A 20,810-nucleotide genomic window follows, 5' to 3' on the forward strand; every position below is an offset into this window, starting at 1 on the left:
CAGCACCTCTTGAAATGTGCACAAGTGAGCTTGGCTTTCACAGGCCCACAGCAGAGCTGGTGCAGAGCAGGTCTGGTGAGGAGCAGCTGAGAGAACTGGGGTTGTTTAGTCTGGAGAAGAGGAGGCTGAGGGGAGACTGCACTGCTCCCTATACCACCTAGGTGGGGTGAGAGCCCACCTGGAGTACTGTGTCCAGGTCTGGAGCCTCTGTGACCGGTTGAGGCTGTCCCCTTAAGAAAGGGAATACGGTGGTGGGAAGTTGGTAAACGAAGAAGACAGATCTAAACTAATTTCATTGGTAGGTTGGGAGGAAGCACCTTCTGAACTGGGAGTGCAGGAGGGTATCCTGGGCATTCCAGCACTTTTATCTTCTGTCTTTCTTCCGCTCCTCCGCCGAGCAGCAGCTCTCTCTGTGCTGGGCTTCCGGCCAAGGCTTGGCCTTGAAAACCTGAGCCTTGAGGTCCCTTCCAGCCCTGACAATTCTGTGATTCTGAAGGAGGCAGGAGTGAGGTGGGGGTTGGTCACTTCTCTCTGGTATGATGTGATAGGACAAGAGGAATTGGCCTGGAGTTGTGCCAGTGCTCTTCAGAGGTGATGCTTGGTGTAGCTTGAAGCTGATGGACACTTGCTGGTTTGGATTTTACTCTGTTTGTGCTTCACTTGCCTCCTTTAAGCATGGACAGTGCAATCCTTCCTGAAGGAAGAAGTGCAGCACTTGAGAATGTCAAGGTGCTTCTCTGAGTTGTTCTCAGTCCTCTCATGGTCTGAGGGGCAATGCAGAGGCAGGAGCCTGGTTTCACTGCTGGCAATGAGCTGAAGAGCTCCCTGGGTCTGCTGCCTTTCCCAGCAGTGAGACATGTGGCACTTCCCATTCCCCATCTTCTTTCACAGGTGTGATGTTGACTCCAGCCTGGACCAAAAGCCATCCCCTCCCAAGAAGAAAGCAGAGAAGAGCCATGAGGGAAAGCCTGTGGGGCCCTTGGGAGATGGAGTGCAGGGTGAGCCAAGTCAAGGCAGTGCTGAGCAGAAGTCAAGCAGAGCTGCAGTGTTGGTCATCTTAGCAAGTGCTGAAGAGAGTGAGGACAAAACAGAGACTGGAGAGGAGTTGAGAGAAGGAGAAAGGGGAAAAGTGTCTGATGATGAGAGCACAGAGAGACAGGAAGGCAGTGAGAAAAGTGGTCCAGTATTCCAGAGCACAGGCAGGGGAGGAAAAATGGGAGAGAGAAAGACACCTTCTGGTGTGGGATTGTGGGCCTGCAGTGCATGGCCTGGGGTGTCCTCTCTCAAGACAGCTCTTGTGTGAGATCTGTGGTGCTGCCTGTGTGCAGGCAAGAAGATCACTGAGGCTCCTTTGGGGCAAGCATCAGAGTGAGAGGCAAGAAAATGAGTAAAGAAGGTTTGGGAGCCAGAGGAGGATGGGAAGGCAAGAGGGGAGTGGGGCACAGTGAAGGGCCAAGAGTGCAGAAGGAGGATGGCAGCAGGTGGAGGAGCAGTAGAAGAGAAGGAAGAAATGGGCCTGGCTGTGGGTAGGCACAGAGCAAGTCTGAGGCATGCTTCTATGGGAGACAGGCCATCAGCATCAGGTGAATGGGCAGAAGGTGCTGGCCATTGGAAGAGGAGGTGGGAAAGCCTCCTGCTGTGTGATTAGAGCTGGATGGGAGGGAGAGGGGTGAAGTGTGGAGGGGAGGAGGCTGGGTGCTGGGGCAGAAGGGGAGGTGGGAAGAGCACACAGCAGCAAAATGTCAGGAAGATTTGGCACCAAGGTGAAGTACTGGGGGTTGGAGTGGATGATCTCTGGAGCCAACTGAGCCCCCAGAGCATGGCCTTGGTGTATTGTGTCCTGTCTGCTGTTGCCAGTGTTAGGCTTTGGCTGGTCCTGTTGACTCCAGGAGCTGGGTTTCACCCATCCTGTGATTATTATCAAGCCCAGAGATGATTTATTGCCTGCAGGAGAAGCTGTGTGCCAGGCTGGTGGCCTCTATCCAGTGTCAAAGCACTGGGCTCCAAAAGAAACCCCAGAGAGCATCAGAGGCAGCTGGTGAGGAGAAGCAGCACAGGAATTTTTCTTCTCTCACCATGCTGATGTCCCTTGGTTGGCTGGGAGAGAATCATAGAATCAATGAGGTTGGAAAAGACCTCAGAGGTCATCAAGTCCAACCTGTCACAGCACATTCCAATGGCAGATTTCTCTTTCTGGGAAGAACTTTCTCCTCCCCTAGAGCCTGAACTTCCCCTGGCACAGCTTGAGACTGTGTCCTCTTGTTCTGGTGCTGTTAGGATCTTTAAGGACAGCTCAAGAGCCTCAGCCCCGACACTGCTCTCACAAAGTAATGCTCTGGTTATTTTTTGCTGGGAGCAGATGGAGCTCTCCTGGGAGAGGGAAGGAGAACACCTGATGAGCAGAAGGCAGCAGGCACCGAGGAGACGGGAGAAGAATTGGCCCTGCTGCCCAAGGAAGATGTGGTGGCTCTGCTGCAGGTGGAGGAAGCTGCCCCTGGGCAGAGCAGCGAGGCAGGAGAGCATGCGAGAGAAATGGGAGCGGAGCCTGATGTGGGAGTGCTGCCTGGAGAGAGTGAGGCAGCAGGGGAAGGGCAGGCCCCTGGGGCAGAGGAAGGGGCAGGGGCACAGGTGGGCAGGGAGGTGGGTGGAGCTGTGTTAGAGGGGAAAGAGGTGGCTGGGGAGGTCTCAGAGGGAGAAGAGGCTGTGGAGAAGACTGTGGGAATATCAGAGCCTCCAGAAAAGGAAGTGGTGGATGAGATGGGGGCAGAGGGTGCCGTGGAGGCGGTGGAGGGTGTGGTGGAGGTGGCAGAGGGTGAAGTGGAGGAGGCAGGGGGTGTGGTGGGGGAGGCAGAGGGTGTGGTGGAGGCGGCAGATGCACAAGGCGCCGTGGAGGAGGCAGATGCACAGGGCGCCGTGGAGGAGGCAGAGGGTGTCGTGGAGGCGGCAGAGGCAGAGGGAGCTGTGGAGGAGGCGGAGGGGACGGTGGAGGCGACAGAGGACACCGTGGAGGACGCAGAGGCAGAGGGCGCCATGGAGGACACAGAGGGAGAGGGTGTGGTGGAGGAGGTAGAGGGTGGGGTGGGGGAGGCAGAGGCAGAGGGTGCGGTGGAGGCGGCAGAAGCATATGGTGCAGTGGAGGAGGTGGAGGGTTTGGTGGAGGAGGCAGAGGGTGCCGTGGAGGTGACAGGGACAGAGGGTGCGGTGGAGGCGGCAGAGGCAGAGGGTGCGGTGGAGGCACCAGAGGATGCCGTGGAGGAGGCAGATGGTGTGATGGAGGAGAGGGAGGCAGAGAGTCCTGTGGAGGTGGCTGAGGTTGTGGTAGAGGCGGCAGAGGCAGAGGGGGCTGTGCAGGCGGCAGAAGCAGATGGTGCAGTGGAGGAGGTGGAGGGTTTAGTGGAGGAGGCAGAGGGTTTGGTGGAGGAGCCAGAGGGTGCCATAGAGGAGGCAGAGGCAGAGGGTTTAGTGGAGGAGGCAGAGGGTGCCGTGGAGGCAGCAGAGGCAGAAGGTGTGGTGGAGGAGGCAGAGGCAGAAGGTGCATTGAAGGAGGCAGAGGGTTTAGTGGAGGAGGCAGATGGTTTGGTGGAGGAGGCAATGGGTGCCATGGAGGAGGTAGAGGCAGAGGGTGCCGTAGTGGAGGGAGAGGGTGCGGTGGAGGCGGCAGAGGGTGCAGTTGAGGAGGCAGAGGGTGCTATGAAGCAGGCAGAGGGTGCTGTGGAGGAGGCAGAGGCAGAAGTTGTGGTGGAGGAGGCAGAGGCACAGGGTGCCGTGGAGGCGGCAGAGGCAGAGGGCGCTGTGGAGGAGGCGGAGGGTGCGGTGGAAGCGACAGAGGGCGCCGTGCAGGAGGCAGAGGGTGCGGTGGAGGAGGCGGAGGGTGCAGTGGCGGAGGCAGACACAGAGGGCGCTGTGGAGAAGGAAGAGGCAGAAGGTGTGGTGCAGGAGGCAGAGGGTTTAGTGGAGGAGGCAGAGGGTTTAGTGGAGGAGGCAGAGAGTTTGGTGGAGGAGGCAGAGGGTGCCATGGAGGACGCAGAGGCTGAGGGCGCCGTGGAGGAGGCAGAGTCACAGGGTGAAGTGGAGGAGGCAGAGGGTGCGGTGGAGGCATCAGAGGGCGGCATGGAGGAGGCAGAGGCCGAGGCCGCTGTGGAGGAGGCAGAGGCAGAGCGTGCCGTGGAGGAGGCATACGGTGTGATGGAGGAGAGGGAGGCAGAGATTCCTGTGGAGGTGGCTGAGGGTGTGGTAGAGGCGGCAGAGGCAGAGGGGGCTGTGGAGGCGGCAGAGACAGAAGGTGCATTGGAGGCGGCAGAGGGTTTGGTGGGGGAGGCAGAGGGTGCCATAGAGAAGGCAGAGGCAGAGGGTGACTTGGACGAGGCAGAGAGTGTGGTGGAGGAGGCAGAGGCAGATGGTGCAATGGAGGAGACAGAGACAGAGGGTGCGGTGGAGGCACCAGAGGGTGCCTTGGAGGAGGCAGAGACAGAAGGTGCCGTGGAGGCGACAGAGGCAGAAGGTGTGGTGGAGGAGGCAGAGGCAGAGGGTGCGATGGAGGAGGCAGAGGCAGAGGGCGTGGTGGAGGAGGTGGAGGGCGCAGTGGCAGAGGCAGAGGGTGTGGTGGAGGAGGCAGAGGCAGATGGCGCGGTGGAGGCACCAGAGGGTGCCTTGGAGGAGGCAGAGGGTGTGGTGGAGGCAGCAGAGGCAGAGTGTGTGGTGGAGGCGGCAGAGGCAGAAGGTGCAGTGGAGGAGGCAGAGACAGAAGTTGTGGTGGAGGATGCAGAGGCACAGGGCACCGTCAATAAGGCAGAGGGTGTTGTGGAGGCGGCAGAGGCAGAGGGCGCTGTGGAGGAGGCAGAGGCAGAGGGCACCGTGGAAGAGGCAGAGACAGAGGGTGTGGTGGGGGACGCAGAGGCAGATGGCGCGGTGGAGGCACCAGACGGTGCCTTGGAGGAGGCAGAGGCCGAGAGCGCCGTGGAGGAGGCAGAGGGTGAGGTGGAGGAGGCAGAGGCAGAAGGTGCATTGGAGGAGGCAGAGAGTTTAGTGGAGGAGGCAGATGGTTTGGTGGAGGAGGCAATGGGTACCATGGAGGAGGTAGAGGCAGAGGGTGCCGTGGAGGAGGCATACGGTGTGATGGATGAGAGGGAGGCAGAGAGTCCTGTGGAGGCAGTTGAGGGTGTGGTAGAGGCGGCAGAGGCAGAGGGTCTGGTGGAGGAGGCAGAGGCAGAGGGTGCGGTGGAGGAGGCAGAGGCAGATGGCGCGGTGGAGGCACCAGAGGGTGCCTTGGAGGAGGCAGAGGGTGTGGTGGAGGCAGCAGAGGCAGAGGGTGTGGTGGAGGCGGCAGAGGCAGAGGGTGCCATGGAGGAGGCAGAGGGCGCCGTGGAGGAGGCAGAGGGTGCGCTGGTGGCAGCAGAGGCAGAAGGTGCCGTGGAGGAGGCAAACGCAGAGGGTGCCGTGGAGGAGGCAGAGGGTGCGGTGGAGGCATCAGAGGGCGCCGTGCAGGAGGCAGAGGCCGAGGGCGCCATGGAGGAGGGAGAGACAGATGGTGCCGTGGAGGCAGCAGATGCAGAAGGTGTGGTGGGGGAGGCAGAGGCAGACGGCACGGTGGAGGCACCAGAGGGCGCCGTGGAGGAGGCAGAGGGCGCAGTGGAGGCAGCAGAGGGTGCGTTGGAGGAGGCAGAGGCAGAGGGCGCTGTGGAGGAGGCAGATGCAGAGGGCACCGTGGAAGAGGCAGAGACAGAGGGTGTGGTGGGGGACACAGAGGCAGATGGCGCGGTGGAGGCACCAGACGGTGCCTTGGAGGAGGCAGAGGCCGAGAGCGCCGCAGAGGAGGCAGAGGGTGCGGTGGAGGCAGCAGAGGCAGAGGGTGCGGTGGAGGTGGCAGAGGCAGAAGGTGTGGTGGAGGATGCAGAGGCAGAGGGTACGGTGGAGGAGGCAGAGGGTGTGGTGGAGGAGGCAGAGGAAGAAGGTGTGGTGCAGGAGGCAGAGGCAGAAGGTTCATTGGAGGAGGCAGAGAATTTAGTGGAGGAGGCAGATGGTTTGGTGGAGGAGGCAATGGGTGCCATGGAGGAGGTAGAGGCAGAGGATGCTGTGGAGGAGGCATACGGAGTGATGGATGAGAGGGAGGCAGAGAGTCCTGTGGAGGCAGCTGAGGGTGTGGTAGAGGCGGCAGAGGCAGAGGGGGCTGTGGAGGCGGCAGAAGCAGATGGTGCAATGGAGGAGGCATTGGGTGCGGTGGAGGAGGCAGAGGCAGATGGCACGGTGGAGGCACCAGAGGGGGCCGTGGAGGAGGCAGAGGCTGAGGGCGCCATGGAGGATGCAGAGACAGAAGGTGCCGTGGAGGCGGCAGAGGCAGAAGGTGTGGTGGAGGAGGCAGAGGCAGAGGGTGCGATGGAGGAGGCAGAGGCAGAGGGCGCGGTGGAGGAGGTGGAGGGCGCAGTGGCAGAGGCAGAGGGTGTGGTGGAGGAGGCAGAGGCAGAGGGTGCGATGGAGGAGGCAGAGGCAGAGGGCGCGGTGGAGGAGGTGGAGGGCGCAGTGGCAGAGGCAGAGGGTGTGGTGGAGGAGGCAGAGGCAGATGGCACGGTGGAGGCACCAGAGGGTGCCTTGGAGGAGGCAGAGGGTGTGGTGGAGGCAGCAGATGCAGAAGGTGTGGTGGAGGCGGCAGAGGCAGAAGGTGCAGTGCAGGAGGCCGAGACAGAAGTTGTGGTGGAGGATACAGAGGCACAGGGCACCGTCAATAAGGCAGAGGGTGTTGTGGAGGCGGCAGAGGCAGAGGGCGCTGTGGAGGAGGCAGAGGCAGAGGTTGCAGTGCAGGAGGCAGAAGCAGCGGGTGTGGTGGCGGAGGCAGAGGGTCAGCTGGAGGTGGCAGAGGCAGAAGGTGCGGTGGAGGATGCAGAGGCAGAGGGCCCCATGGATAAGGCAGAGGGTGTGGTGGAGGCGGCAGACGGAGAGGGCACTGTGGAGGAGGCAGAGACAGAGGGTACGGTGGAGGAGGCAGAGGCTGAGGGCCCGGTGTCGGACGCAGAGGAAGAAGGTGCCGTGGAGGAGGCAGAGGCAGATGGCGCGGTGCAGGCACTAGAGGGCGTGGTAGAGGCGGCAGAGGCCGAGGGCGCCGTGGAGGCACCAGAGGGCACCGTGGAGGAGGCAAACGCAGAGGGTGCCGTGGAGGAGGCAGAGGGTGCGGTGGAGGGGGCAGAGTCAGATGGCACGGTGGAGGCACCAGAGAGCGCCGTGCAGGAGGCAGAGGCCAAGGGTGCCATGGAGGAGGCAGAGACAGATGGTGCCGTGGAGGCAGCAGAGGCAGAAGGTGTGGTGGAGGAGGCAGAGGCAGACGGCACGGTGGAGGCACCAGACGGTGCCTTGGAGGAGGCAGAGGCCGAGAGCGCCGTGGAGGAGGCAGAGGGTGAGGTGGAGGAGGCAGAGGCAGAAGGTGCATTGGAGGAGGCAGAGAGTTTAGTGGAGGAGGTAGATGGTTTGGTGGAGGAGGCAATGGGTACCATGGAGGAGGTAGAGGCAGAAGGTGCCGTGGAGGAGGCAGAGGCTGAGGGTGCAGTGGAGGAGGCAGAGGCCGAGGGCGCCGTGTGGGACGCAGAGGCAGAAGGTGTGATGGAAGAGGCAGAGGCAGAGGGTGCGGTGGAGGCGGCAGCGGAAGAAGGTGTTGTGGAGGAGGCAGAGTCAGAGGGTGTGGTGGGGAAGGCAGAGGCAGAGGGTGCCATGGAGGAGGCAGAGGGCGCCGTGGAGGAGGCAGAGGGTGCGCTGGTGGCAGCAGAGGCAGAAGGTGCCGTGGAGGAGGCAAACGCAGAGGGTGCCGTGGAGGAGGCAGAGGCCGAGGGCGCCATGGAGGAGGGAGAGACAGATGGTGCCGTGGAGGCAGCAGATGCAGAAGGTGTGGTGGGGGAGGCAGAGGCAGACGGCACGGTGGAGGCACCAGAGGGCGCCGTGGAGGAGGCAGAGGCCGAGGACACTGTGGAAGAGGCAGAGGGTGTCGTGAAGGAGGCAGAGGCAGAGGGCGCAGTGGAGGCAGCAGAGGGTGCGTTGGAGGAGGCAGAGGCAGAGTGCTTGGTGGAGGAAGTAGAGGGTGCCATGAAGGAGGCAGAGGGTGCCATGGAGGAAGTAGAGGCAGGGGGTGCATTGGCAGAGGCAGAGGGCACGGTGGAGGAGGCGGAGGGTGCGGTGGAAGCGGCAGAGGCAGAGGGTGCGGTGGAGGGGGAAAGGGTGGGGTGGAGGAGGCAGAGGCAGAGGGTGCGGAGGAGGAGGCGGAGGGTGTGGTGGAGGAGGCGGAGGGTGCGGTGGAGGAGGCGGGGGCAGAGGGCGCCGTGGTGGAGGGGGGTGGTGGATGGAGCATGGCTGTCTGTCCCGGGGCTGTGTGTGAGCAAGTGTAATGGGTTGGGGGCAGATCCCCTCCCCACCCCGGGCAGAAAGAACAACTCAGAGAAAGGGCTTGGAAAAGTGATGGAAAGTGTAAATAGACAAACAATAAACAAACAACACTGAAAGCTTTGCAGAGAGCCACAAGCGCTGTGACAAAGAGAGAAATCCCAGAACATGGCCAAGAACATCCCATCCCCACCTGGGGGTACACCCACACCCCCCAGGGCTCTTTCTTCCCCCCCCAACACAGCCTTGGGCCTGGGCAGGCCCAAGGGAGGCGGCTCACGCCATTTTACCGAGGCAGCAGCAGGGGAGGAAAGAGGAAGTGAAGACCCCGCATGGACATTTTACAGGGGAGCAGGGCATTATGGGAATGCAATACCTGGTCTCCTGTGACCACCCCCTGGGCTGGGCCCACCCCTTGGGACCTCCCAGGTGTGGTCTGTGCAGTGGCATCCGGGCCAGCACCCAGCCTAAACCACCACAGCAAGGCAGGGCTGGTGGCTGTCGTTGTGGTGGGTGGCCAGGCAGGGGCAGGGGCCGTGGCCAAGGGGCCAGCAGGAGAGGCAGAGCTGGCAGAGCAGGAGATGGGGCAGGAGGTGGCGGTGGCTACCGATGGCAGGGTGGATGACAGGGTGGGGGCACAGGAGGTGGTTAGAGGAACAGGACAGAGGGGGACTGGTGGGGTAGGGGTGGCAGAGGAGGTGTCAGCTGAGGGCAAGGCAGAGCAGGAGTGGGGCACAGCACAGCTCATGTCCCCAGGGCATGGGGGACTGTGTGGAGCCACATCCCCTGGGGAGCAGCCCGTGGCAGAAGCCTCCCTGAGCAGCCCTGCAGATGGAGATGAGGGAGTGGAGCTGGCTGCAGGAGGGCAGGGGCTGTGTCCAGCCAGCCAGCTGCAGCTGGCAGCTCCTGGGGCAGGGGCAGGCAAGGACGGGCTGCAGGAGAGGCCTGAGCAGATGGGAGGGAAAGCTGGGGGAGAACAGCCAGAGCCTTCTCTTCTCCCAACTCCCTCAGTCTGTCCTCAGAGCAGAGCAGCTCCAGCCCTCTGCTCATCCTCGTGGCCCTTCTCTGGACGCCTTCCAGCACCTCCAGATCCTTCCTGGAACAGAGGCTCCAGAACTGGACACGGTGCTCCAGGTGGGGTCTCAGCAGAGTGGAGTACAGGGGGTGAATCACCTCCCTCGACCTGCTGGCTGTTCTTCTCTTGATGCATGCAGCCCAGGATGTGAGCAGACTGATCTCATCTGCTGTCTCTCCTGGCTCTTCCTGACAGCTCTCTTTGCAGGATGGGCCCAGGCAAGGTTGGATGGGAACCAGCCCCCACCCCATCCTTACCTGCTGCTGTGCTGCAGGCAGCTCATGGGTGCAGCATGGCTGTGGGGTGATGTGAGAGGTTTGGAGTTTGATTTGGAGCTCCTGTGTTGCTTTTGGTAAAGCCAAGTGTGAAGGAAAGCTTACGCTCTGTGTGAAAAACACTCCAAGGAAGTGGGTAAGGAAAACAAACCTCTGGAAGGGGAGGCTGAGGTTGGCCACCTAAATATCTCTTTATTCTCAGTGAGCAGGAAAGAGCCAAAGCCCAGGGCCCTGAGGAGCTGCAGCTGTGCTAGGGAGCTGAAAATGAGACACAGGATGTGTCTGGGACTGTGGAGAAGTCCAAAAGAAACCAGGTCAGGTTCAGGAGCTGGGAACAGGAACAGCTCAGGCTCCAAGGTGGCCTGGGTGGTGGTGTGGAGTTCCAGGATGCTCCTCCTCTCGATGGGCTCTTGACTGGCACCTACCAGTCAGAGCTGACAGCCCCTTAGTGCAGGCCAAGCTAAGGACATCTTGGCCTGGAGCTCTGGCCCTACAACAGATGCATTTTTCATCTTGTCACACTCCTAAAGGTGAAGATGGGAGCACAGCATTTGTTACAGAACAGCTGCACACCACCAAAACCCCCAGCCCTCAAGGGGGCCAGCAGAGGAGGGCATGAGAGCAGAGCTCAGGCTGGGGACCTGGCACCACCAGCAGCTCAGTCTGTTCACTGTGGAGCTGAGGGTCAGGCTGGCACGGTGAGGACTCTTGCTGCTGGCTGATGGTGAGACTCTGGAGCTGGACAGTTGCTGCCCTCAGCTTTTCTCTTCAAAGCTGCCACTGCTGCTGCAGGAGTGGAACCTCATGGTGCTCATGGGGTCCGACACGTAGCCTGCAAGAGACAGGGGGAAAGTCAGGTGCAGCTCAGCACAGCAGCAACCCTGCCCCTCAGTTCCCTGCAGTGATGACATCAATAAAACCAGCTTGGGATAGACAGGCTCCCAGCCTAAACCTCCCCTGGTGGAAAAAAAGGACTTCTTCTTTCTTTCCCTCTCTCCTCCCTCTTCCTTCTTTCCCTCTCTCCTCCCTCTCCCTTCTTGCCCTCTCTCCTCCCTCTCCCTTCTTTCCCTCTCTCCTCCCTCTTCCTTCTTTCCCTCTCTCCTCCCTCTCCCTTCTTGCCCTCTCTCCTCCCTCTCCCTTCTTTCCCTCTCTCCTCCCTCTCCCTTCTTGCCCTCTCTCCTCCTTCTCCCTTCTTGCCCTCTCTCCTCCCTCTCCCTTCTTGCCCTCTCTCCTCCTCCTTCTTTTCTGTTTTGTTTTGTTTTGGTTTTATTTTTCATTTCCCCTTCTCCTCAGGTGGGAATAGCAACCTGTCAGATTGACAGAGCTCGTGGTTTAAAGGGTTTGGGTACAGCAGGAACTGAACAAGGCATGAACACGCTTCTGAGGAACAGTGCCCACCAAGCATTTAACCACAGGGAAGCTAAGTACATCAATAAAATCAAGGTAAGCATGCACCTAGGCTAGGTGAAGTGTTTTTCTTACTAACAGAACAGGTGGTTGTGGAAGGGTTTTAGAGCAGATTTATGCAGGAGCAATAATGCCCTGCCTCTTTCATTCTCACACAAGGAAAAGCTTTTCCAGGCTGGGAGAAGCTGAGCCTTCTGCACAGGCAGTGGCGTCTGTGATTTAGAAGCTCTTGCATCCCAGCAAGATAGCATCAGTCAGCACATCAAAAATCTGCTGAAATTAAACTGCTTAGCTGTCAGCCTTGCACAAAGGTGCATTTAAAATGTAGGCTGTAGAGATGTCCATTATCTGTAGCACATGAAATAGAGTGGAACCCAAGCACTAACTGGGGTGGTTTTACAGCCTGCTGTGTCCTCTGCAGGAATACACAGGAATGGAAGGAGTTGATAGCATCATAGAAATGCTCTCCAACGTCAACCTGGCTACTGACTTGCAGCTGCTGTCCTGTGGAGGAAGGGTGATGGTGAGCACTTGCTGTCACTGACTTCACCTTGTGCATTTAGTGACACAATTCAGCCAGTAGAGCTTCTCTCTCAACTCCTTTGTAACAGATTGTGGGCTGCAGAGGTCCCATTGAGATCAATCCAAGGGACACCATGAGTAAAGAGTCCAGCATCATTGGAGTTGGTCTGTTTCTTGCAACTGAGGTAAGAAGCCTGTTTGTTGTAAAGAATGTTTTGTTGGGATGCCAACACCTCTCTGTTTCCTGTTAGAATCCTGTAGAATCATTTGCAGGGGTGACTGCAGAATTTCACTGTAAGGAAAGAGGCTCAGGGGAGAACCTTATTGCTGTCTACAACTCCCTGAAGGGAGGTTGTAGCCAGGTGGGCCTTGGTCTCTTCTCCCAGGCAAGCTGCACCAGAACAAGAGGACACAGTCTCAAGCTGCACCAGGGGAGGTTTAGGCTGGAGGTTAGGAAGAAATTCTTCCCAGCAAGAGAGATTGGCCACTGGAATGTGCTGCCCAGGGAGGTGGTGGAGTCCCCATCCCTGGAGGTGTTTAGGAAGAGCCTGGCTGAGGCACTTGCTGCCGTGGTTGAGTTGATTAGATGGTGTGGGGTGAGAGGTTGAACTCAATGATCTCTGAGGTCTTCTCTAACCTGGTTAATTCTATTCTATTCTTTCTTAACATGATAAAACCATTTTGGGTGGTGAAATTTGGTTTAACACTTGGCACAAGTAGCCAGTGCTGCTCTACAGTGTGGTAAATGTTGCCTTGATTGCACGCAGGAGGAGAGGCGTGAGTGTGCCACGGCAGTCTTTGATGGCATAGAGGCTGGCTGGCTGAAACCAGCTGTGGGCTCTGAATATCCCCTGGAGAAGGTGGTGAAGGCTCATGAAGACATCATTCACTGCAGTGGTGCTCGAGGGAAGATGGTGCTGCTTCCATGAAGTCCTTTGCCATTTGCTTTGTGGCTGCTGTAGCTGCACCTTTGCTTCCACCATTCATCGAATGGGTGTTACCAAGCATCCTTGGATCAGGTGTGACAGTGACAGCAAAGGCCACCTCAGGTGAATTAATTACATTAATGACCAACATTTGCTGATGATCAGGGTTGCACATACTTTCAAGTGATTTTGGCAGCTGCTTTTTTGTCTGATGTGTCTGCTGGTGTGGCTTTGAGGTGCAGGGAAACGAATATCTTGATCTTGTGCTCAATGTGAAGTGAGAGGGAGGCCACTGCAGGTAGTGCAGATCACCAACCTGACCTTCACTTACAATGGGCAGTTCTTCCTCCCCGTCCCTGGCATTGTCTTCCATAGCATCAGGAGTGTGGCTAGAGGCCCTTGCAGTGAAGACTGAGGTAAAGAAGTTATTAAGTACCTCAGCCTTTTGCTCATCACTTGTGACCATGTCACCAGTTTCCTTTCTGAGGGGGCCCACACCTTCCCTGGTCTTCTTCTTCCCATTCATATACCTGTAGAAGTTCTCAGTGTTCCCTTTAATCTCCCTGGCTAGATTCAATTCCAACTCTGCTTTGGCTTTCCTAACCAGGACTCTTGCTGCTGGGGCAGCCTCCTTATCTCCCCCCTGTTCTAGCTGTCCTTCTCTCCACTGCCTGTAGAGTTTCCTTTTAAGCAATAGTGTGTCCAGTAGCTCTTTGCTCATCCAGGCAGGCCTCCTAGCATTCTTACCTGCTTTTCTCCTGGACACAGAGGAGCTCCTGGACACAGAGAAGGTGGTCCTTGAATACTGCCCAGCTGTCCTGGGTCCCTCTTCCCTCCAGGGCTTTGTCCCACGACACTTCGGCTAGCACTTTGGCTAGCAGATCCCTGAAGCCATCAAAGTCTGCACACCTAAAGTCTAGGGTGGTAAGCTTGGAATACTTCCTCCTGATGGCCCTGAGGAGATTCAGTGCAACTGCTTCATGGTCTACCCCTACATTCCAGTCATGGGAATCATCCCACCAAGTTTCAGTTTCAGCCACTGTGTCGTGGCATCCCAGCAGCACAGTGGCCCTTAACTCATCCTGTTTGTTGCCCAAGCTGCGCGCATTCGCATAGAAGCACTTCAGCTGGGCTGGCCCTGTCCTCCTCTTGTGCCACTTCCCCTCGGTTTCCACAGAATGTCCTGGTGGATCATTCGTGGCTTGCCTCAGGGCAGCAAGTTGAGAGCCCTTAGCAGCTCTCCTTCTCTCTGCTGCTGGTGAGCTGCCCCTCTGTTTGTCACTGGCCAGCAGGAGACTATTAACCCCGTCCCCCTTCAAATCTAGTTTCCTGTCTCTCAGTCAGAGTCTTTGATTTGTAGTGGATGAAGAAGCTTCTGAGGCAGAGGAAGAAATGAACAAAGGAGGAGAGACTGCAGATCATATGAATGGGATGTCAAGGCCCTCCTCAGGAGATGACTGTGAACACCAGAGGGAAGCCTCAGCACAGAAGGCAGTGCAGGGCTCTGAGGGGGGCTCCGTGGAGGCAAGCACTGTATGCTCTGGGAGTGACTCTGAGGATGATAAGCAAGGTTGGTTTCTTCATCAGGAGGCTGAGAGGAGTCAACCTGATGCATCTTTTCTGCTCTGTGCATGTGCAGTGTGGCTCTGGAGCCTGCAGAGGAAAAGCCATGCAGCTGCTGCAGAACTGGAGCAGAGGCTGGGGCTGTTGAGTCTGGAGAGGGGAAGACTGAGAGGGGATTTCCTCAATGTCTATCAATATCTGAGGGCTGGGGGTCAGGAGGGAGGGGACAGGCTCTGCTCAGCTGCACCCTGGGAAGGGATAGGGGGCAATGGATATAAAGTAGAGCACAGGAGGTTCCACCTCCGCACAAGGAGGAACTTCTTCAGTGTGAGGGTGACCGAGCCCTGGGTCAGGCTGCCCTGGGAGGTTGTGGAGTCTCCTTCTCTGGAGCCTTCCAAAGCCATCTGGATGTGTCCCTGTGTGAGCTGAGCTAGAGTGTATGGTCCTGCTGTGGCAGGGGGGATGGAGTGGATGATCTCTGGAGGTCCCTTCCAAGCCCTGACATCCTGTGAGCCTGTGAGCTGGCCAAAGATGGCTGTGGTGTCTGTCACTCATGCTGGCACCTGTCACTGACCTGCAGCCAAGGCCACTGGAAGAGCAAGTGTGGGCCAGCCAGAGCAGACCTTGCTGAGCTGTTCAGCTGCAGAGTCCTTGCAAAGCATTGTGACAGAAGTGGAGAGCAGCAGTGAGGAGTGTGCTGGGAGTGAGGAAGAAGGTGAGTAGAGTGGCTCTGCAGAGGGTGGCTGGCTGGGCCACAGGAGTGTGGCTGTTTCCCTTCACAGCAGGGCATGGTGCAGCATGGGCAGAGCAGCTGCTGCAGTCCCCTGTGCTGCAGGGAGCCAACTGAGCCCCCAGAGCACTGGGCTCCAAAAGTACACCCAGAGAGCATCAGAGGGAGCTCAAAACTCAAGCAGCTGGTGAGGAGAAGCAGCACAGGAAGATTTCTTCTCTCACCGTGCTGATGTCCCTTGGTTGGCTGGGAGAGAATCATAGAATCAATGAGGTTGGAAAAGACCTCAGAGGTCATCAAGTCCAACCTGTCACCCAACCCCTCCTGACCACTAAACCATGGCTCCAAGTGCCACATCCAAGCCTTTCTTGAGCACCTTCAGGGATGGTGACTCCACCACCTCCCTGGGCAGCACATTCCAGTGGCCAATTTCTCTTTCTGGGAAGAGCTTTCTCCTCCCCTAGAGCCTGAACTTCCTCTGGCACAGCTTGAGACAGTGTCCTCTTGTTCTGGTGCTGTTAGGATCTTTAAGGACAGCTCAAGAGCCTCAGCCCCGACACTGCTCTCACAAAGTAATGCTCTGGTTATTTTTTGCTGGGAGCAGATGGAGCTCTCCTGGCAGAGGGAAGGAGAACACCTGAGGAGCAGAAGGCAGCAGGCACCGAGGAGGCTGGAGAAGAAATGGCACTGCTGGGAGGTTTGCTGCCCAAGGAAGATGTGGTGGCTGTGCTGCAGGTGGAGGAAGCTGCCCCTGGGCAGAGCAGCGAGGCAGGAGAAGATGCCAGAGAAATGGGAGCACCACAACCATTTGTCTCCTTGGACTGAAGGAGATGGTCAGGGAAAGGAGCCTGCAGGTGCCAGCTCTCCTCTGCAGTGCTGGGACTTGGCACTGTGGCTGGAGGTGGTTAACATGGAAGGGGTGTGAGATGTTTGTCAGTGAATAAAGCCTTTACTGTTGCAGGTGTCTGTCAGGAGTCACTCTGGGAGCCTGGGGGTCTGTGCTGAGATGGCAGGAGAGGGGGTTGCTGTAAGGCTGGCCCAGCCCAGCACTGGCTGGCAGGCTCCTGTTTGGCTCCCTCCACCCCAAGGGCTCCCCAAGAGCCAGGCAGGCCACAGTGCCCAGCCCTAGCAGCTGGGGGCTGCAGATGCTCAGCCCCTGCAAGGAGAGCCCCTGGCTGTGTGTTCCAATTGGGAATGGAGGCAAGAGGAGCAGGCCTTTGGGGGGTTGCTGCTGTCAGTTGTGGCACTGCCAGCGACGAGCAGGGTGAGCAATCTGGCAGTGCAGACCTAGAGCCTGACATGGTGGTAGGCCATGCTCAGCAGAAATGCAGAGCCAGCTAGCAGTGGAGCAGAAGAGTGCTGTGCCTGCAGCATGGAACTAAACCAAGGCACTGGTAGCTCTACAGATGGAAAGTTCTCTTGGGACAACAGGACATGCACCTGCATCACCAAACCTTGCGTGTCATGAGTAGTTGGAGCACTAATCTGTACTGCTGCGATGGGAACCAAGGAAGCCATGCCAACGAGGCACTGCCAGTTGATAGAAGTTGTAGCAGTTCCCTTGCTACGCACTTCTGCCTTTCCTGTCTCTTCTGCTGCTACACTTTGCTGTGCTATAGCTGCACCACAGGCCTGCACCACAGGCCTGCACCACTGGTGCACTTGATGATCTCAGAGGTCTTTTCCAACCTGGGTAATTTTTTCTTTCCCCCCTTTTCCCGCCTTTTCCCCCTTCTATCCCTATCCTTCCTTGGGATTCTTTTCTCTCTGTGCTTTGTATCTTCTAAACACTTGCTGCTTTTCCACTTAAACTTCCCATCACTTTTGCAATCCATTTGTGTGAGTGTCATCCTTTTGCCCCTCTCAGGGGGCAAGACAGGATCAGCCTGGCCTATTTCTTATGCAGGAGCCTGCCATGATGTCTTCTCCTTCCTTAACCAGCTGTTCCATGAGGTCCATCCAGTGAAGGGCAGACAGGAGGCAGGCTCAGATGTTGCTGTTAGAGGACCTAGCACCTCACAGAGACATAATTTATGCTCTTTCAGATGGAACACTCCAGAAAGCTCGTGGGAGGTGGCACCCCTGCCTACATGCCACATCCACCCCACTGCCCAAGAAATCGCCATGGTCTCCATCTTTCAGTGCCTGGAGAGCCTGCTGGTCAGTCTCACCTGGTGAGTCTCACCACAGGCTCCAAGTGCTGCAGTGTGAGCACACAGAGCTGGCCCTTTGCTGGGAGTTCCATGGGACTGGAGGACTTTGGAATGGACCTTGACCTGCTGCCCCTGGCTGGCAGAGCCTGCATGAATTGTTCCCTTTTGCTGGGCATTGGCTCTGTGTGGTGCTGATCACCTCCCTTGCTCCAAGAATATGATGGCTGCTCAGACTTGTTCTAGGAGCCTGTGTGTGTTCCTCAGTGTGAGCAGCAGCCAGAGGGTGCTTAGGTCAAAGTGCTTGGGAGCTGGTTTTGCCAAGCCTCTTGAACCTGTTACCCTCTTTGTGCAGGGGGAGAGGATTGGGGTGAGAGCTGTGAAGGCAAAGGAGATTGGGACTGGTAGATGCCTGCCTCACCTCCCTCTGGGTGGTGACTGTGTGATGCCAGTGCCACATCCCCCCGGGCCAAAAGAGCCCAAAAGTGCAGCTGCAGTGAGACATGGGATGCCCAGATGGAGGCAGGTCCGTCCCATCACAGCCCCAGATGGGCAGCTTTCCACAAAGGTGAGCTCTCTCTGCCTGCTGCTGTCTGTGGAATCATGGAGTGAGTCACAGAATCCTTTGGGTTGCAAAAGCTGGGGGAGAAGAGCCAGGCCTCCATCAAACCGTGAGAGAGGGAGGGGCAGGGGCTGTGCTGGAGAGTGCAGGGAGTGCTTCACGGCACAGGGAGCCCAGCAGGCAGAGCGCCGCCGCAGCCAGCCCGGGCGCCCCGCCAGACACCCTCGGGGGCCAGAGCAGCCACGGTCCCCAGGAGGTGAGTCCTGTCTGCAGCCAGGCTGGGGCACTGAGTGGAAAGGGACCCTCCAAGTCATCTTGTCCAAGCCCCTGCAGTCAGCAGGGACAGCTCCAACTAGAGCAGGCTGCCCAGGGCCACATCGAGTCTGCTCTTGAATGCCTCCAGGCATGGGTCCTCAGCCCTGGATGGAAAATTGGTTCAGGAGCGTATAGCACGGAAGTTATACACCACGGTCGAACAGGTAACCTGGCAATGTGAGGTGTGTCTTAAGGCTCACCCCAAAGTAAGAAGAGGAGTTAGACTGGGACAAATTAGCAAAGGAAATGATGCAGGACAAGAATGGCAAATAGATTTTACTGAGCTGCCAAGAAAGGGGGGATACCGGTACCTGTTGGTACTCACTGGCACCTTCTCTGGCTGGCCAGAAGCATTTCCCTGTCGCACAAACAAAGCACGGGAGGTTACTAAGGCAGTGTTACAAGAGAGAATACCTCGTTTTGGGGTACCTGCTCGGACAGGGGACCTCATTTTGTGGCCAAGGTGGTACAACAAGTGACCAAAATGTTAGGGATTGATTGGCAACTCCACACCCCCTGCAATCCACATTCGAGTGGGCAAGTGGAGAAAATGAACCATTGAATCAAAAACCAGATAGTAAACATTGGACAGGAAGCAAACCTGCCTTGGCCACAAGCATTACCAACTGCCCTGTTGCCAATTCGAACTAAGCAAAGAATAAAGGAAGGGTTGAGCCCATTTGAAATCCTGCTTGGAAGACCTTATGTAGTAGGAACTCTGGACCCTTCTGAAGCAGGGCAATTCAGAGAGGAAATGTTGAACAAGTATGTTCAGCAAATTTATAAGAACCTGAGCATTGCTAACAAAGAGGTGATTGGAACCAATGTGAGAGGGTTAGACAGACCAGTGCATGATGTGGAACCTGGAGATTATGTCTAGGTCAGATCTCTTTCCGAGAACCCTCTGGAGCCCAAGTGGACCGGACCATATCAGGTGTTACTGACATCCTTCACAGCCATCAAAACCAAGGAGCAAGCTGCTTGGATTCACCACAGCAGAGTCAAGAAGACCTCAGCAAAAGAATGGAAACTCGAATCCCAGCGACCCCTGAAGCTCAAGCTGTATCGAGACTTGAGATTTGTTTGTTGGGTGTTACTATTGAGGGATGGGAAGGCAATGTGTACTTAAATGTTAGACAAGAACTGGCTTTGCAAACCAATCTCTCTAACTGTTGGATAGGCACTGAACTTCCCCGAGGCCAAATGAGGACCCCTTTATTTGGGGTAGCCTCAAGGAATTGGACTTGGGGGCCATCAGACTGGGTGACTACATCTGATAGTAACTTCCACAATTGTCAGCATGGGAAAGATAGTTCAGAAAGCCTGGGTCCAAAGTTTGACTTAAGAAAATACAGTATAGGAATATACTGTTGGCTGTAAGAAAGGGGGGAATGGATGAACAGAAAATTCTCATTAGCAGAACAACAGAGTTGATAAAGAACTTTCCGCTTGTTAGCTGAAATGCTGGAATGCAGGGAGGGGGAGAGGGGTTGGCAGACAGCCTTTGGATAGATCAGGAATAACAGGATTTGCCAGTGATGCACTTCTGTGAGTCTTGGACAAGATGCTCTTTTGTATAAGATAAAGGACACCTGCATGATGTATACTTCTGCTAGTTTTAGATAGACAAGCTTTGTAGAGATAGGAAACATCTGGACCTCTGTCACTATAGACAGATAACTTTTTGTATCAAAGTTTGCCCAAAACTCTCTGAAGACACACAGGTCTCTTGACATTATTCTGCCTGTGTCAGGCACACCAGAACAGGAGCATGATACAAGAAACTGACTGAGTCTCTTGTGTGTCATTCTCTAAGTCAGTGCAGGGGGAGAGGATTGGGGTGAGAGCTGTGAAGGCAGAGGAGATTGGGACTGGTAGTTGCCTGCCTCACCTCCCTCTGGGTGGTGACTCTCTGATGCCAGTGCCACATCCCCCCGGGCCGAAGGAGCACAAAAGTGCAGCTGCAGTGAGGCATGGGATGCCCAGATGGAGGCAGGTTTGTCCCATCACAGCCCCAGATGGGCAGCTTTCCACAAAGGTGAGCTCTCTCTGCCTGCTGCTGCTTAATTCTGTATTCTGTGTGCACAGCCTTGGTCTTTGTGTCCAGCTGCAAGCTGCATGCACTTTCTGTGTGTTTCCTGCTGCAGAGCTCTGGAGGACTCCACAGGCCCTCAGTACACCCCAATGTGCTTGTCACCATGGTCTTCCTGGGGAAGAATCTGCAGTTGGCTCACCCTGACACCCAGCACAGGGATGAGATCAAAGTCTATCAGCAGCACTGTGGAGGAGGAAACCTTTGTGTGTACACAGGCATGCTACTGGAGAAAGGTAAGGGTGGTCAGAAAGTTCATCCTGGCAGCATCTTTCTTTATCTCTTGGTTTTTTGGGGGCTAAACCAGTGCTGTGGCAGTGAAATGACTTCAACAACAAGGTTGGAAAAGACCTCAAAGATCTTCAAGTCCAAGCTGTCAGCCCAGACCTCATGACCAAGTGCCACATCCAATCCCCTCTTGAACGCCTCCAGGGATGGGGACTCCACCACCTCCCTGGGCAGCACATCCCAATGGCTAACAACTCTCTCTGGGAAGAATTTCTTCCTCACCTCCAGCCTAAACCTCCCCTGGCACAGCTTGAGACTGTGTCCTCTTGTTCTGGTGCTGGGTGCCTGGGAGAAGAGACCAAGCCCCTCCTGGCCACAACCTCCCTTCAGGGAGGTGGGGAGAGCAAGAAGGTCTCCCCTGAGCCTCCTCCTCTCCAGGCTAAGCAAGCCCAGCTCCCTCAGCCTCTCCCCTCACAGGGCTTGTGCTTGAGGCCTCTCACCAAGATGTGCTCATCCAGGGCTTTTGTCGAATCTGCTTCCACACTCAAGCTGCCCCTACTGTCCCATGGGTGAAGTGAGGCTACAATGACTTCTGCAGACTATGGCA

General features: G+C 57.0%; 2 protein-coding genes across 2 annotated transcripts in view; both read left to right on the forward strand.

Moving 5' to 3' along the window:
* LOC137458099 (glutamate-rich protein 3-like) overlaps positions 1-15,832 on the forward strand; it is a 32,937-nt gene extending 17,105 nt beyond the window's left edge. Inside the window, exons 13-15 of the mRNA XM_068169771.1 lie at positions 892-998; positions 14,707-14,841; positions 15,461-15,832. Of these exons, the coding sequence (XP_068025872.1) occupies positions 892-998; positions 14,707-14,841; positions 15,461-15,681 (463 nt within the window). The 3' untranslated portion in view covers positions 15,682-15,832. The remainder of the gene's footprint in view (positions 1-891; positions 999-14,706; positions 14,842-15,460) is intronic.
* Positions 11,062-12,753, forward strand: LOC137458097 (quinone oxidoreductase-like). Its single transcript, XM_068169769.1, has 4 exons — positions 11,062-11,151; positions 11,537-11,638; positions 11,727-11,822; positions 12,405-12,753. Exons 1-4 carry the CDS (start codon positions 11,077-11,079, stop codon positions 12,564-12,566), a joined length of 435 nt encoding a protein of 144 aa, XP_068025870.1. The 5' UTR covers positions 11,062-11,076; the 3' UTR covers positions 12,567-12,753.
* Positions 15,833-20,810: the final 4,978 nt, after the last annotated feature.

Source organism: Melanerpes formicivorus, unplaced genomic scaffold, assembly GCF_026170545.1.
Source record: "Melanerpes formicivorus ecotype bairdi unplaced genomic scaffold, bMelFor1.0.p_v2 SCAF_222, whole genome shotgun sequence".
Classification (NCBI taxonomy): Eukaryota; Metazoa; Chordata; class Aves; order Piciformes; family Picidae; genus Melanerpes; species Melanerpes formicivorus.